General features: G+C 50.9%; 4 protein-coding genes across 4 annotated transcripts; 3 read left to right on the top strand and 1 right to left on the bottom strand.

The window, feature by feature from the left end:
- Positions 1 to 1,545: 1,545 nt before the first annotated feature.
- PMZ80_002344 (uncharacterized protein) lies at positions 1,546 to 2,799 on the top strand (the record flags this gene model as incomplete). The annotated part of the gene is made up of 1 exon (XM_064870777.1): positions 1,546 to 2,799. The coding sequence occupies one exon, from the start codon at positions 1,546 to 1,548 to the stop codon at positions 2,797 to 2,799; it is 1,254 nt and encodes a 417-aa protein (XP_064733230.1).
- A 1,751-nt stretch (positions 2,800 to 4,550) lies between these two features.
- SWC5 (swr complex subunit) lies at positions 4,551 to 5,522 on the bottom strand (the record flags this gene model as incomplete). Its single annotated transcript, XM_064870776.1, has 1 exon — positions 4,551 to 5,522. The coding sequence occupies one exon, from the start codon at positions 5,520 to 5,522 to the stop codon at positions 4,551 to 4,553; it is 972 nt and encodes a 323-aa protein (XP_064733229.1).
- An 871-nt stretch (positions 5,523 to 6,393) lies between these two features.
- Positions 6,394 to 8,241, top strand: PMZ80_002342 (uncharacterized protein; the record flags this gene model as incomplete). Its single annotated transcript, XM_064870775.1, has 2 exons — positions 6,394 to 6,543; positions 6,595 to 8,241. 2 exons carry the CDS (start codon positions 6,394 to 6,396, stop codon positions 8,239 to 8,241), a joined length of 1,797 nt encoding a protein of 598 aa, XP_064733228.1.
- A 664-nt stretch (positions 8,242 to 8,905) lies between these two features.
- PMZ80_002341 (uncharacterized protein) lies at positions 8,906 to 12,534 on the top strand (the record flags this gene model as incomplete). The annotated part of the gene is made up of 2 exons (XM_064870774.1): positions 8,906 to 9,709; positions 9,754 to 12,534. The coding sequence occupies 2 exons, from the start codon at positions 8,906 to 8,908 to the stop codon at positions 12,532 to 12,534; spliced, it is 3,585 nt and encodes a 1,194-aa protein (XP_064733227.1).
- Positions 12,535 to 14,889: the final 2,355 nt, after the last annotated feature.

The raw sequence follows: 14,889 nt of genomic DNA, 5'->3' as shown, positions 1-14,889 counted from the left end.
GACCCCTCGCTCCCTTGTCTCGCTTGCCGTTAGCCACGACCGAAGCGTGCATCCAGACAGCACAGACCAGTATTGTGTCAGTAACGGACGATCAGCAGGTACCGTGTAACGGAAGCCTTCTCGATGACAGACTCGTAGTTCGTCGATGCTTCGGCCAGCATGTGCCTGGGACACAAGGTCTCGAAAGGCCTATCAGTATTGGACATTCCATGCTTCCACTATCAAGCCCTGTGGTGCTGGCTCCGTCGATAGCCAGAAGTATGGCCCATAGCAGCCTCCGAAGGCACAGTGGGAGGCGGCTGCGAGACTCTAACAACGACACAAGTGTTTTCTATCTTGCATACCGAGTTGACATAAATTGTTCGGATTGGTCGCGTAGGCAGCCCGGCTGGGATCATGGTCTGAGCATCTTGCATGGTGGCGTTCGACTTGGGGATTTTCTTGGCAACTGCCGCTCGTCGATCTTGACGCGAATCATATGCGAGTCATAATAGCAAGGGTCACGGAACCATAGGAACATCGATCGATTCTCTTATTCTGAAGAGCTCAAATTGTCGATGCTTCATGAGTGTCTTGTACCCATCGTGGCTGCATGAGAACTGCAGCTTCTCATTTCCTGAATCATAGTGCAGCTGTCAGATGTATGAAGTGGTTCGCGATCTGTGCCCCACCGTGGAGCTGTCAATATGGTATGCAATGCAATGCAGCTGATTCTGGGAAGGCTCGACATTGTTCTCTGCCGGCCGAAGCCAGCAGTCTGAACCGTGGAAGTATTGCTTGCCTACAGTCAGTTGTTGCCAGAACAACCAGAGGACGATTTTGCCATTGCTGCATCACAACCAATATTTGCTAGTGAGGCTGGCGATAAGCACCCCGTTATCACTTGCTTGTTGTCGCCTTCGAGAGCCTGAGAGTATTTGAGCAGCGAGCAGGCTGCAAAAGGACAAGTAGGTGAGCCCACAGAATTCATGGTGGTGGTCAAGTGTTCCACAAGTGTTCCACCCCGGTCAAATCAGGCCATAAACAGAAGTCTACTAGATCAGACTTGTCCAAAATGGTAGCGAGGGAAGAATGCCATTCAACTCGAGTAAGACCTTCAGCATAAGACCACGTAGGAAGCCACTGTACAGTTCTTGTAGCTGCCCCTTGATCGACCGTGCCCTGAGATTTGTCCTCAGCTTGGAATTGGATGTCTAGCTTTCTCGTGCCTGGACAATCGAAGCCAGTGTGGATTTGACGCCTTGACCTGTTCCGGCCAACCACAATTAGACGGAGCGTACGGCTATCGACCCGCCACAGAGGTCCTCGAGAGTACATTCCTACCGTTGCGTTCTTACTCAAAGACATCGATTCCTCGAGTGCTGCACCTGCTCTCACAATAGATCTTGCACGGTCACCAATCTCGCCTGCATATTGAGACCACCCAATCTTCATCTGCAGCATTCAACCGGTACACCAACACCAGCTCATTCCTCAAGGACCATTGTCAGCGTCTAAACAGCGGTTGAGTACGTACGACAGTCACTCAGTGACGCAGCTGGACCGATGGACTCGAACAGCTTCGACAATGCCTGCATCGATGCTGGAGTTGACTTCCTGCACAACGTCGAACCAGATTTCGAGAATTTTGAGTCGTTCCCCCACTCGGAGTCTTGTCCTTCCTTGTCATCCAGCTTCCTCACGATCGACACGAGTGGTATGAGTTTTGACGAGGGGAGAAGAGGCTCGGTTGGATCGACATCACCAGACAACTTCACAGCCTCTTCGGCTAGTGTGACAAGCCCTGTCACACCCCTAGGTACTATACCTATGCATAGCTTCTATGCACCAGAAGCCTGGCCAAAGATGCAAAGCCATGACGCCTGGCAGACGCAAGATGCAGATCCAGAATCATTCTGGATGGCTTCTGAAGAATCAGCTATGGCCAATTGCGTAATGAACAGTTTTCCCGAAACCAACTCGGCATCACACTTCCAACCTGGATACTTTTACCCAGTCTCACGACCCAAGAGTGCCGTTGATCCTCCTTTGTCGAGAGCGGTGTTCAACAACACCTTATCGGGTTCGAAGATGCACAGCTCAGAGGACATGTTGCCATGGTCGAACGTGGGCATAATCACTCATCCTCAGACAATAGAGCCCAGTGCCACTTTCCAGGCTGCACTCCCCAGCAGCTCGCCAATGAGCAAATATGAGCCCATCACCCCTTTGAGGCACCATCGTGGAAGCTCGTCATTGTTCGCAAGCAGCCCACTGTCTGGTAATTCGGCAATGCTAGCCTCGCAGTGGGACGTTGAAGACACAAAGTATGTGCCAGCTGGCGACATCCATGGTTACTCAGAAAAACCTCTTTTGCGCCGGATGCTGGCAAGCTCACACGGTTCTTCTCCAATCAAATTAGAGGATGAATCACCACGAAAATCCTTCTCAAGCAAGTCTGGTGTTGATTGCGAAGCCATCATCCCCCAGAACACATACGCTTGTAGTAAAACAGGCTGCACTAAACGCTTCAAAAGGCAAGAACACAAAAAGCGCCATGAGAGGACTGTTCACACTCATGAGAAAATCTTCCCATGCTGGGTTGTGACCGGCAACAAACGTTGTGATCGCAAGTTTTCAAGGAAGGATAATCTCAGGTCCCACTATCACAAAACACATGGTCGAAAATCGCAGGGCCAACGCAACGCGTATGTTGCGACACTCGATCCGAAGAGCAAATATTATGATTTGGAGTGGACGGGGCCACTTACCTCGGAAGGATTACCCATCGGTCATCCATCGTTCCCTGAAATATGCTGAGGTCGTTATCTTGGAATCGAGTCAGGGGCTGGATTTCATTGATGCTCGGCTTCGGGTAATGGAGAACGAAATTCAAAAGTGTGCAGGCTTGTGGTTGCAATCCAGCCATTTGGGGTCTTGCACCATATTGTTGTCAATGTCAACAAGCAGTGTTCTGGTACAAATGGGAGGCTGTCTTTAATTCGGATGGAGGAACTTCTGAAGACCAGAAGGTTAGAAAGGAAGCCTGATGTTACTACTGGCGGAAAAAGCATGGAAACCGAAGGTAGATGTACTTCAAGTTGTGGGAAGCTGCTAAGCAGGTCGACTAAACAGGTTAGCGGCAAGAACGCGTCTCGCGTCAGCGACGCGCCTGCCTGCATGATTGGGAAAGAGGACGCAGCAGAGCTGAAGCCATGAAAAGCGTTGATGCAGGGGAAGCACAACCACATGCATGGCCAATTAATCTACACCGCCTCATGTCGGCTTTGGTTTTCATTATGCGTTGTAGGAATAGTATATGCAAAAGTTGCATCGTGTAAAAGTGAAATCTAAGTAGCGAAATCAATCAATGTAATCACCCTATCCACAGCCAACGTTCTAACAGGTGTGAGGAAGTTTGGGAGAATGGAGGCAAGAGCAGCAGACATTGGAAGCATTAAAGCAGGGTGTAACCCCCAATTGCCACCTTGTGCCGTCCCGAATTTCTGCTTTCAAGTCTGCCACAAAACAAGCTGAACTTCAAGCAGCTTCTGGTTTGTCATTTTCTTTCGTCCGTAAGAAAGTACGACTCAAGACCCGGCTGATGCTCCGTCGTAGCCTCGGTACCTCTTGCGTTTGGTTCTCCTGGATGGGATTAGACGGGCTGTGAAGACAAGGAAAGAACTTGCTCACCTGCTGGACAGGAGTTACAGGCAGCGACTTTGTCTGCAATGGCGAGTCTGTGGTCGGGTCTCGGTTGATGGATCTTGCTAGAAGATTGCTCGGCACCCTTCGCAGCCTTGAGCCCATTCTCTTTAGCTTGATGGAAGAGCTAGACATTGCTCGCCGCAGCCCCGCCGACCTTTTGCCACTGCTTTCAGGAGTGGATGTAGTTTCCGGCGTGCTCTTCACCTGAACGATGCTTTCTTCATCACTCGAATGTCCATTGGAATATGTTTCGAGGAGTTCATCGTTGGAGAACTTCAGAGAATCGATTCTGGCCACTGAGTGATCCTTGGGAAAGTCGAGGAAAGGTAGATCGCATGTGGTAGAGAGGCGAGGAAGATGGTTCCAGCGGCTCGGATTGATCTTGTCGAGTACTGATCCGTGCAAGCTGCGGCTGTGTCGTGTCAGAAAACGCGCTGCTTGCTCTTCCTCTTCTGAATCCTCGTGCACGTTATCAAGCGTAGCGATCACTGATAGGACCGTTGATGTCGATGTTCCTGGCCGTTTCGGCACCGAGTCTGAGTGCAGGCTACGCCTGAAAGAGCCGGACCTTGTCGAAGACATGTCGGTATGTAGCTGCCGAAGGGAGGTACAATGATGGCGTAAGGACCTGAATAGTAATGCATCGAGCAAGTCTAAACCACAAGCCAGCGGTGTAATCTGCTCTACATGGCGGTGTAGTTGCTCCGACTGTGAGGTTTCCAGAAAGATGCGTCGCATATTTGGCAGGCGCAAACTGAAAAGTGAGGAAGGCCCGACCATGCGATACATCTCGGCTTGTTGGACGACACAATGCAGGACGTCAGCCAGACGCGATAATGAATATAGACAACCTGTGACACAGATCAACCTATTTGCCGTGCTGCTCTAGCTTCATCGTCTTGCCTTTGGCCAACTTTGCTAAGAAAGTCCATGCGATTCATGTAGGCGTCCTTGGCCTTTGCATGCACTTCAAGCTCATCCTTCAGGCCTTCCTTGTCAACATGAGCAGCCCAATCCATCTTGCTTTTCTCAACAACATTGAGCTTGGGTCCGTTGAAGGCTTCAGGCTGAGCTTTGATCGAGTGATTGCGGAAGGCTTCAAGATTGGAGTAGTTTGGGTCGAATCGCGAAATCTTGCGGACCGGACGCTGCTTGCTGCTATTCGTGTCTTCGGATGTAGCCTTCATGTTCTCCTGCTGCTCCAGCCAAAGTTTTGCTTCTGCCGACGACTTCGAGACCGACTTTTCCACGGTGTGCATCTCACCAGCAAACTTGTACCGCCTTTTGATGGTGATCATCTCTTCAGCTTGTGAACCCCCAGCATCACTCTCCTTTTGACCCTCCTGTTGAACTGGTTGTGCGTCTTTCGCAGGGCTTTCTTCCGGTTGTCCTTCTATGCGGATCGGAGGTAGCGGCCCAGGCCTGTTCATCTCCTCCCATATGCTGTTTACGTCGATTGTGCTGGTCTTTATGCTCACAAGCGCCTTCTTCTGCCTTTCTGCTTGCTCTTGCACTCGCATAGATCGTGTCTTAGCTCGCCATTCTTCCTTCTGCTCGTCATCGCTTGAAACCTGGCCATCTTTCCTGCGCTTCTGTTTCCTCCTTGACTTCTGCCGCTCTTTGATGGTGACCTCGTCTCCGGAGTCTAGCTCCTCGACAAGGGGAGGAGAAGATGGCGACTTCTTTCCTGGTTTAGCTTTGTTGGTTGCGACGGCTTCCTCTTCCGCAGAAGAAGATGCCGATCCTGCATCAGACACATGCTCATCGAAGTCACTGTCCGCTTCCTCGTCGTAGCCGTCATCAGTGATGTCTGGGTTGGATTCCTCTGTGGCCATAGTTTTCTTATTATATATGGCGACCTTGCCGAATACTACATCTCTCGCTACCCAGCGGCAGATTGGGCCACAAACATGATCTGATATTAGATTGCATTGTGCAAACTGTACTATGGTCGCTGTCCGTTCTGGCGGGTCTGCAAGGCATCAAAACGTGTCTCCACATTCAGCAAACCGCCGAACCGAATACGCTAGGCAGGTAGGTAGTACTTGTAGCAGTCCTCCGAACTTGAATGCGTGCAATAGGGATATCCCCTCTAGGGACTGCATGTTCATGGTTGATGATTATTCTTGCTGTCGCTAGCATCTGTATCCTCACTCTGGTATTTCTACTGAGCTCTTGGAGCCGATCATTAGTACCCATGGACGCTTCAAGGTCAGCAGGAGCACCCCCGAAGCTGTCCTGTTACTGCGACAAGGTCTGAGGCACACGTCGCACCCAACAGTTCTATCGTTCAGAAGCAGCGCACCAGGTTTGTTATACCGAGAACCTCGGACTATGTCTCATCGCCGTCGATGTCGCGACATGCGACCGTTTTAAGCCTTGCATAAACTGCACATCCGGGCCACTCCAAAGCTAGCCAAACACGTTGGAGTTTGGCAGCATACTATCTATTTTGCCACAAGGAAAGTGTCCAATCAACATTCGCCTCATCTCGACAGTCTTTCTATACATTCGGTGCCTTTTGTGTTTCTGCCATACTGAGACACTGTACTCCGAGCCAAGCACTTGTGAGACGTGGGACGTAGAAGTCTTACGTGCTTAAGCCTCTCACACGTCCTGGGTAGCGGCCGTAAGCATTTGTCGCCTCTAAGATAACACCCCCCTTAGGTCAAACTTAAAGGCGCTTCAAAGCTATTCAAATCGAAGATGGCGCAGGCTGCAGGTCGACTAAACGGGTTGTTAGGCCAAATACCGTCGTCGCCGTCCACAACCCCGGCCCAACCCCCAGCAGCAGATATGTCCTCAGAATCAAGCCACTCAACAAAGCATTATGGGGACTGGCCAAATGCCCAGGGAGTAAGTAGACCAGCAATCAGCTCAAGCGGCCAGCCAGACTAACGGATCTAGTTTGACACCACCTACGAAGAAAGGATACCTATTGAGCTTGAAGTCGAGGGGCATATACCCGCATATGCAGCAGGGACGCTGTTCCGTACAGGATTAGGTCCCAGGAGCGTCGATTGCGGTGCCAAGGGTGTCTTCCGAACTAATCACTGGTTTGACAACTTCGCCCAAGTACACCGTTTCCAAATACATCCTCCATCTCAGGAAGGCGGCAAAGCACGAGTGACCTACAACTCGAGACTAACAAGTGATGGCCTCATCGAGAAGGTACGGAAGGCTGGTCGGCTGGATGGCATGACTTTCGCAGCCAAGTACGAACCTTGCAAAACGTTCTTCCAGAAGTTGCAGTCATTTTTCCTACCAGCGACACGGCTTCTACCCCAGGCACCTACGAAGCCGAACGAGGTCAATGTTGGCGTCACCATGTCGATCAATTTTCCTGGACTTTCTCCCACTGGGCAGGCTGTTAAGGGCACACGAGACAATGGTAAGATCTCCTCGTTCTGCACCAAAACGGATGCATCGGTAGTGCAGATGCTCGATAGCGAAACACTCGAACCTATCGGTCTGGCTCGGCAGGAGGTATTACATCCAGAATTGAAGGGTCCCATGAGCGGGGCGCACGCAAAGTCAGACCCTCTGACGGGCGATGTATACAACTTCAATTTGCAATTTGGAGGCCCACAAGGCACATATCGAGTTTTTAGAGTGTCCGCATCTACTGGTGAGACGAGCATCTTAGCCACGGTGCGCCATAACAGTGCCTATCTGCATTCATTGTGGTTGACTGAAAATTATGTCGTGCTTTGCGTCTGGAATGCCTACTTCAAGGGCGGCGGCCTGCACTTGGTAATGAAGCAAAATATTGTTGATTCAATGGAGTTCAACACATCACAGCCAGCAAAGTGGTTTGTCATCGACAAAAGACCCGTTGAAAAAAGTGGTCAGGGCATTGTGGCCACTTACGAATCGCCTCCTTTCTTCGGCTTTCACAGCGTCAACGCTTTTGAGCATACATCAGAAGATGGTGTCAAGCATATCACTGCTGATGTTCCAGCGTACGAGAGTTTGGGAGTCTTGAAAGCGTTCTATTTTGACAACTTGATGTCCGATTCACCAACAGCAGGTCAAGTGCAAGGTCAATGGGGTGATCTGCTAGCGCCGAAGTACAGAAGATACCGACTACCAGACATACCAAGCACACCACAACCCGGTGCACGCCAGGCGGTCATGGAGTTTGAGCTCGACAGGCAAGACACGCCAGAACTTCCACAGCTGAACTGGTCTGTCTACACGAAGAAGCATAGATACGTGTATGGTGTTGGCGATTCTGGCAAATCAACCTTCGCGGATAGCTTGCTGAAGCTTGACTTGGAAGACCACTCAGTCAAGAGGTGGTGCGTTCATGGCCAGACGGCAGGAGAACCTATATTTATTGCCGATCCAGACTCGGCTGTTGAGGATGGTGGTGTGTTGCTTTCGGTCGTGCTTGACGGCATTGCAGGGAAGAGCTACCTCCTGGTACTCGATGCGAAAGACCTATCAGAAATTGGGCGCGCTAAAGTGGACGGGGTAATTGGCTTCGGGTTTCATGGAGTCCATGCAAAAGCAGAGTCGGACGAGAAGGTCACAGTGAACCCAGATTATTGAGCCTTGCGTACACGGCAGATGGGAAAGTTTGTTTCAGGTCATGCTAAGAATTGTTCGGATGTTGGTGAGGTACATTAACGCATATGATTGGGCGGGATGGCTTCGGATCTTCAGCTTGCGAGTTACGCAGTTCTTCAAAGATTGGTGCTCAACAAATGTGATTCCCAACAACAGTGCCAAAAGCTATGTTTTTCGACTTACTTGGCCGATTTCTTGTAAGTGGCGTATAAATTTTGTAGGCGAATTTGTTGTAGACGACGACGACCTTCACTCCAATGTGGAGCTTAAGCCAATACGAAATACGAGAAGAGAGGGCAGCCCAGCCACTTTGCAGCCGCGGCGAAAGCAGTGACGCAGGTGCATTTTAGCTTGGGTTCCTGCCACATTTCAAGGAAATGTCATTCGCAGCTTCACCAAACATTTCTTTGTTGTGCGCGTTGTCATCGACGTCTCTAGGCAGCAAGTTGTTAATCTCTACTCGTCGCAGTTGCTGTATCTTCTGATCGAGGTAAGGTAGTCACGTCGCGTGCTGCCTGTCATGATCGCATAGCCTTCTTCTCGCCCTTTCCTTTCAAATACTGCTTCGACCACTAGCACTTTCTGTAGCACGCGAGCTACCAGACGCGACTTCTCCACGGACAATCTGCTTCCATTGAATCGCAAAATGGCAATCAACAGCGACACCCGCTACGCAGACTTCGCGCATATGAAGCCTTCAGCACGGTTCACTCTTCCTCCAGCATCGCTCTTCAAATTCCCTCCTTCGGAGATTCCTCGAACCCTCCCACCTCCTCCAGATCATCCGACACTTGCGCACCCATTCTCGATCCCGACTGGGCTTTACAATGCTGCACTTTCACCCGTCGTACCTACGACCATTGCGCTGGTCTACATCACAACCGTAACTTATCTCAACTCTGTCAACAAATCAAGGAACTACAAGCCATGGGCATTCAGCAAGACGCGTATCTTCAAGCTTCTGGTCATTACACACAACATTTTCCTGTCCCTCTACTCTGCCTGGACCTTCATCGGCATGCTCAATGCGCTCAGAGTGTCGCTATATCCACCTTGGCATGAGCTTGGTCTGGCAGGCACGGTCGATTCTCTTTGCAAGGTCAATGGTCCGCGGGGACTTGGCTCAGCTGCCACCTACAACGAGACAACCTCTGCTTGGGGCATTGCCAACCGTTTCTTCCATCTGGGCGCAGACGGTCTGACGCCAGAAGTGACAGATGTTGGTCGTCTCTGGAATGAAGGTCTTGCCTTCTATGGCTGGCTATTCTACTTGTCCAAGTTCTACGAGGTCCTTGATACCCTGATCATCATTGCGAAGGGGAAGAAGAGCAGCTTCCTGCAGACATACCACCATGCTGGTGCCATGCTCTGCATGTGGGCGGGCGTGCGATATATGTCTGGCCCAATCTGGATATTCGTCCTGGCCAACTCCTTCATTCACACCATCATGGTAAGCACAATCTCAACACGCTCAGGCATCGCTAACATCGTTAGTATACTTTCTATTTCTTCACCGCCATTCGAGTGAAGGTGCCGGTTTGGCTCAAACGAACCCTAACCACGATGCAGATTGCGCAGTTCGTGATCGGAGCCTCGTTTGCCTTCATCCACATGTTCATAGAGTACCAGAGCCCTATCAGCGTACCATACCTCTATCAGCTCGGTGACACCGCAACTGCTGTGGCGTCGGATGTCTCGTCTGCTGCCTCTGCTGTCGCAACAGCTACTGCCTCAGCTGACCTTGCCGCCTATGTGAAGAAAGCACTGCTTCGAGCTGCTGGAAGAGAAGGTCTCGCAGAGAACGTTTTTAACAATCAAGGTCGGACTTTCGGCATCGACGCACAGCACCCAGCCCGAGGCATGGTCAAGAGAGAAGAGACGCGCTACAGAGAAGAGTTCCAGTACACTCACTGCCTCGATACCAGCGGTCAAACCTTTGCCGTTTACCTGAATGTGCTGTACTTGGCTCCACTCACCTGGCTCTTCGTCCGCTTCTTCATCAAGTCCTACTTGCAGCGTCTTGAGCGCAGACGAAGCAGCACTGCTGGTGAGAAAGCGCGACTGGCTATTCAAAGCAGCAGGGATGCCAGCAGAGGTGTTGGTCGCAGAGTGAGTGAGGCCCTCGAGGACAGTCAAGGTGGCATCAACGGTACCGATGACGACGTCGCGATCATCGACGAAGACGAAGTGAAGTCAGCTTTCAACGATTTCACCCAAGGCGCCAGAGCCGCCAAAATGGAGGTCGACAAAGCTGTTTCAGGGACCAAGAAGGGTATGAGCCATGCTTTTGAAAACTTGACGGGCCAAGCTGACCTGGTGAAGGCCAAGGCTCAAAATCAGTTCCAGGTCGATCTAGACAAGGCGAAGGAAACATACCAAAATGTGAAGACGGGGATCGCTTCGTCTGCTGAACATGTGAAGGAGGCAGCAAGCACAAGCATTGGGGTGAACGGCGGCGAGAAGCGCCCGGATGCAGGTCCCAGCACAAGCGTCATCAGAAATGTTACAGACAATCTGCAAGAAAAGGCTGGGTCGACTATTGAGACTGTCAAGAATGCCACTGAAAGTCTGCAAGAGAAAACGGCACCGGCCATTGAATCTGTCAAGAATGCGATATCTGATGTGCCAGGCACAAACGTCAAGCCTGAAGATACCAATGGTAGTGATCAATCTTCAAAGGATGAAAGCGCCGGTCATGACACCCAGTCAGCTACGGATGAATCGAGTCAAGAACAACATGATGTCCCAGAAGCTCGGAAGGAAGACGATGTTTTCGCTGCAGATGGTGCCGATGCTACTGATGAGAAAGCAGATCACCAGTCCGAAGTCGCTGAGAGTAAAGACAAAGACAAGGAGGTTACAGAGGATGCGGAGGACGACAATCATGGGCAGGTTCCGGGTTCTGACCAAGAAGTACGGCAAGAGGACCTTGACGAGAAGTCCAGAGCTGAACCGAGTACAGGAGATACTGAAGCGGCCAAATCTCCCACCGAACAGCGAACCCCACAAGACCACGCCGCCGAAGATCTCAACGGAGAAAATGGCAACCGAAAAGACGTCCACTCCACCGAAGACTCCAACAAAGAAGAACCCTCCGTCGAAGATCCCGGTGAACAAGACGTCCCCGCACAAGACGTCTCCCGTCAAGAAGAGCCGATAAAAGAGTCCGCTAACAATAGTCCGCAGGACCAAGGTGCTTCCTGGGTTCATGTTGGACATGAAGATGATGAGAGAGATATCACTGCCGAAAAGTCGAACCAAGGGGAAGAGGCTGCCCCAGTACACAAGGCCGAGGGTCGAGAGGACTCTGGCGACCTCGCTACTGCAAACGACACGCCTGAGAAGGCTGCAGAAGACACGGAAAAGACAGACGCAAACAAACCAGCTGAGGGAGAGCAGGGCGACAAGTCTGCACAAGACGTGACGAAATCTGAGGCGGAATCTGTTGAAGATCACCCAAAAGAGCAGGCTGCGAGTGACGCCAAAGATACAGAGTCTAGCTCAAAGCCGATGTCATATGCAGATGCCGTCACCGAGAATACCAAGAACGACACGGAGCAAAAGGAGGATGACTCGCACACTCAGGAGTTAACTGAGGGAGAGAAACCATCACAGACAGACTTCGAAGGTGGGAAGCAAGATAAGATGACAGACGAGCCTAATGAAGATGCTTCTAAGGGAGAAAACAAGCAGACACAAAGCTCGCCGACAAAAACTACATCAGGAGATAAAGCCGACTCTGCACCGTCATCAACTTCACCTCAATGGTTCGAGAAGCTCACGTCAGGCATTGACTCAGAGGAAGCAGGAGCTACAGAGGGGAATGGGCAGGATAAGGACAGTGATGAGATCGAAAAAGAAAAGAAAGAACAAGACGAGATCATCGCTGAATCTGAACCTGTTCGTGACGAGATTAAAGATACAGTGAACGGACAAAACGAGGCAACCAATACAAAGACCAAACAAGATGCAGATGTAGCTGAATCGGAGAAGAAAGAGCAAGATAAGATCATCGCTGAGTCTGAGCCTGTCCGAGACGAGGTCAAAAACACAGATTCCAAACATGGCCAGGCGAAAGACACAGAAACCAAACAAGACGTCGACACAGATGAGGTGGAAAAGGAAGAGCAGGACCAAATCATCGCCGAGTCTGAGCCTGTTCGTGACGAGGTGAAGGATACAGAGGCTGAGCAAGGCAAGGAGGGAGGAGCTGCCACGCCGAGCAAGAAGAATAAGAAAAACAAGAAGGCAGCAAAAAGCCAAGCTGGTGCGTAGATTACTCCTCTTGGTTTCGCTGTTGCTGCTAGGGGCATAGCTTATGTTGTCTTGACAGGGAGTGGGGGTCCGAAGTGGCATTCGAAGAGACGAGGTTAGATGTGTTTTGTTTCATGTGCTGGAGAAGCGACGCAAAGCAAGCAAGCGATGAGCTGGAATGGAATGGATCGAGCGTTCAAAGATGGTGGATAGTGGTAGAGGACTGTCGTTCACGAAGATACCCACTGCAATGCGTATAGCGTAATCAATTGCTATTTGTTTTCAATTATCGTCGCTCCTCCTGCTACTTGCAGTAGCTAGCATTGATCGCATGTTCTTTACTTGCCTGGTTGTAAGAGTATTGACTACGGAGCCGCCTTGCGCATCCTGCCTTGATTGTTCAATGTTTGGTTGCCTCCTGCCCAGTCTACTTCTCAACGCTCTTACCGCATGTCAGGTCAAGCTGTGTTTAATGACCTCACATTCGTCATTCATTGCAGTCATTGTGATTCTCGCAACTCACTTCTGTCGGTTTACAGATACCTTTTTTAGTTGCCAAAAGCAAAGCAGGCTGACCACGTAGAACCACAACCAATTTACATTATCGTACTTCCTACTCGCACCTCACCACGTCACTCCATCCAGTACATACATCAAACCAGCTTGAACCAACCGACCGACCAACAACCAATATGTCCACCCAAGCACCGACATCCTCAATCACCTCAACCACCCAACTCCCACCTCTAACAACCCAGCAACGAACCTGGCTCAAAAAGCACTGGGAAAGCGAGTTCAAGTTCCTCCTAGCCTATGTCTCAAGATCTACAAGGATGAGGATCGATTGGAGGGACGGGAGATTATGAAGGCGTTGATGGAGGGGGATGAGGAGGGGGAGGAGTGATGCTTGACTGATGGGATAAAGATGAGGATGGAGATGGGATGTGGTGAGGTGACGCATGCTTGAGTGTGGCGTGGTGGTGTGGTGGTGTGGTGTATGAGTATCGGAGACTGGAATGGTAAGGGACGCGAGCGGAGGATTGTTGAGTGCTGGCTGACTGACTTATCTGTCCAGCTTGCCAAGCAGGATGTCATTTGGTGTTATGGAGTATCTGCATGGAAGGAGAAAGCATATTTGCTGCGCGGCGGTATTATGGATGTACTGTATTCGGTTGATTGCCATTGCGAGAGATTTTCTCCGTAACCAGTGTGTTCTTCGTGGTACATCGCGCTTTCTTTAATGTACTGTCCATTGTTACGTGTCTTGCTTGGACACCGGCTTGGTTATGCTTCCTATTGCGTTGATCGTCGATCTGCTTGTCGTGCCTGCCTTGCCGTCGGTCATGCCTGCCCTGACACACAGCTCAGTCGCACTTGCCTCACTGTGTACCCTCCTCGGCGAACAACAAGTGGTCGTACCTGCCTTGACTACCAATGACGGGCTATGCCTTCCTCGAAATCCGGCTGGATCGTTCTTGCCTCATGATCGTTCTATCCTGCCTTCTAGTCGGCCGTGCTTGCCTCCACTAACGACGACGCGCCTTGTCTCTCATGCAATACAGCCTGATTGACTTTGCCTCTGGTCGCTTGTGCATGTTCCGTGGCTAGCGCACCTATCTTGAGCGGCATCTGCCTTGAGCGCCAAGTCAACAGGAGGTCGTACTTTTCTTGCGTGACGTGGTCATCGCAGTTGCTCCAAGAGACTGATGTAGGGTGTGCTTTTCACATGCGGTATGTCGGTCGGTTGTAGATTGTGCTTGTCCGTCGACTGTAATCCTGGACTGTACCTATCACCCTTTGAGTGGTGTAGACCTGGGATATGGTATGGGCTATCGACCATTTGGAACGACGTGCTGGAGAAGGAGCGGCCATTTTGTCTTGACACGGGAGGATGACATGTGATCATCGGAGTCTGCGGGTGTACAAGCGAGGTGCAACTGCGCGCAGTACCGGACTGGCAGACGTTTGCCCCTTGCTCTGTTTCTGACAGTTCGGTTGACTTTTACGTTGAGTCTCGCTTGTAGCACTCGTGCGGCGGACGGAGCTGAACTCCAGAGGTTGAGAAGTAATGGCTGGTCTGCAGGCTATCCAAGCGATCCTTGTGAGGCGTTTGATTCGACGCCACTCGTATCTCTTTCGTAATTTCTTCCGGAGGCCGGCTTTGGACTCGCTAGAATGATGCTGGACCTCAGAAAGGAGCCTCGACTCGGCTCACCAATCCGGTAAGGATTGGGTTTTCTCGTATGGCTTCGGTTAGATCACTCCGGGCGTTGTGGCGGAAACACAGTCGTACTTCACGGGTAGTGTCATCTATTCGTTGGTGCTTGACTTGGACTCCGTGGTGTATATCTAGTCTGGCCATGAACAGGAAGGAGG

Source organism: Knufia obscura (genome assembly GCF_036327395.1).
Source record: "Knufia obscura strain CCFEE 5817 isolate CBS 148926 chromosome Unknown scaffold_2, whole genome shotgun sequence".
Taxonomy (NCBI): Eukaryota; Fungi; Ascomycota; class Eurotiomycetes; order Chaetothyriales; family Trichomeriaceae; genus Knufia; species Knufia obscura.
The sequence above is the reverse complement of the archived record's forward strand: the minus strand, read 5'-3'. Positions and strand labels throughout refer to the sequence as shown.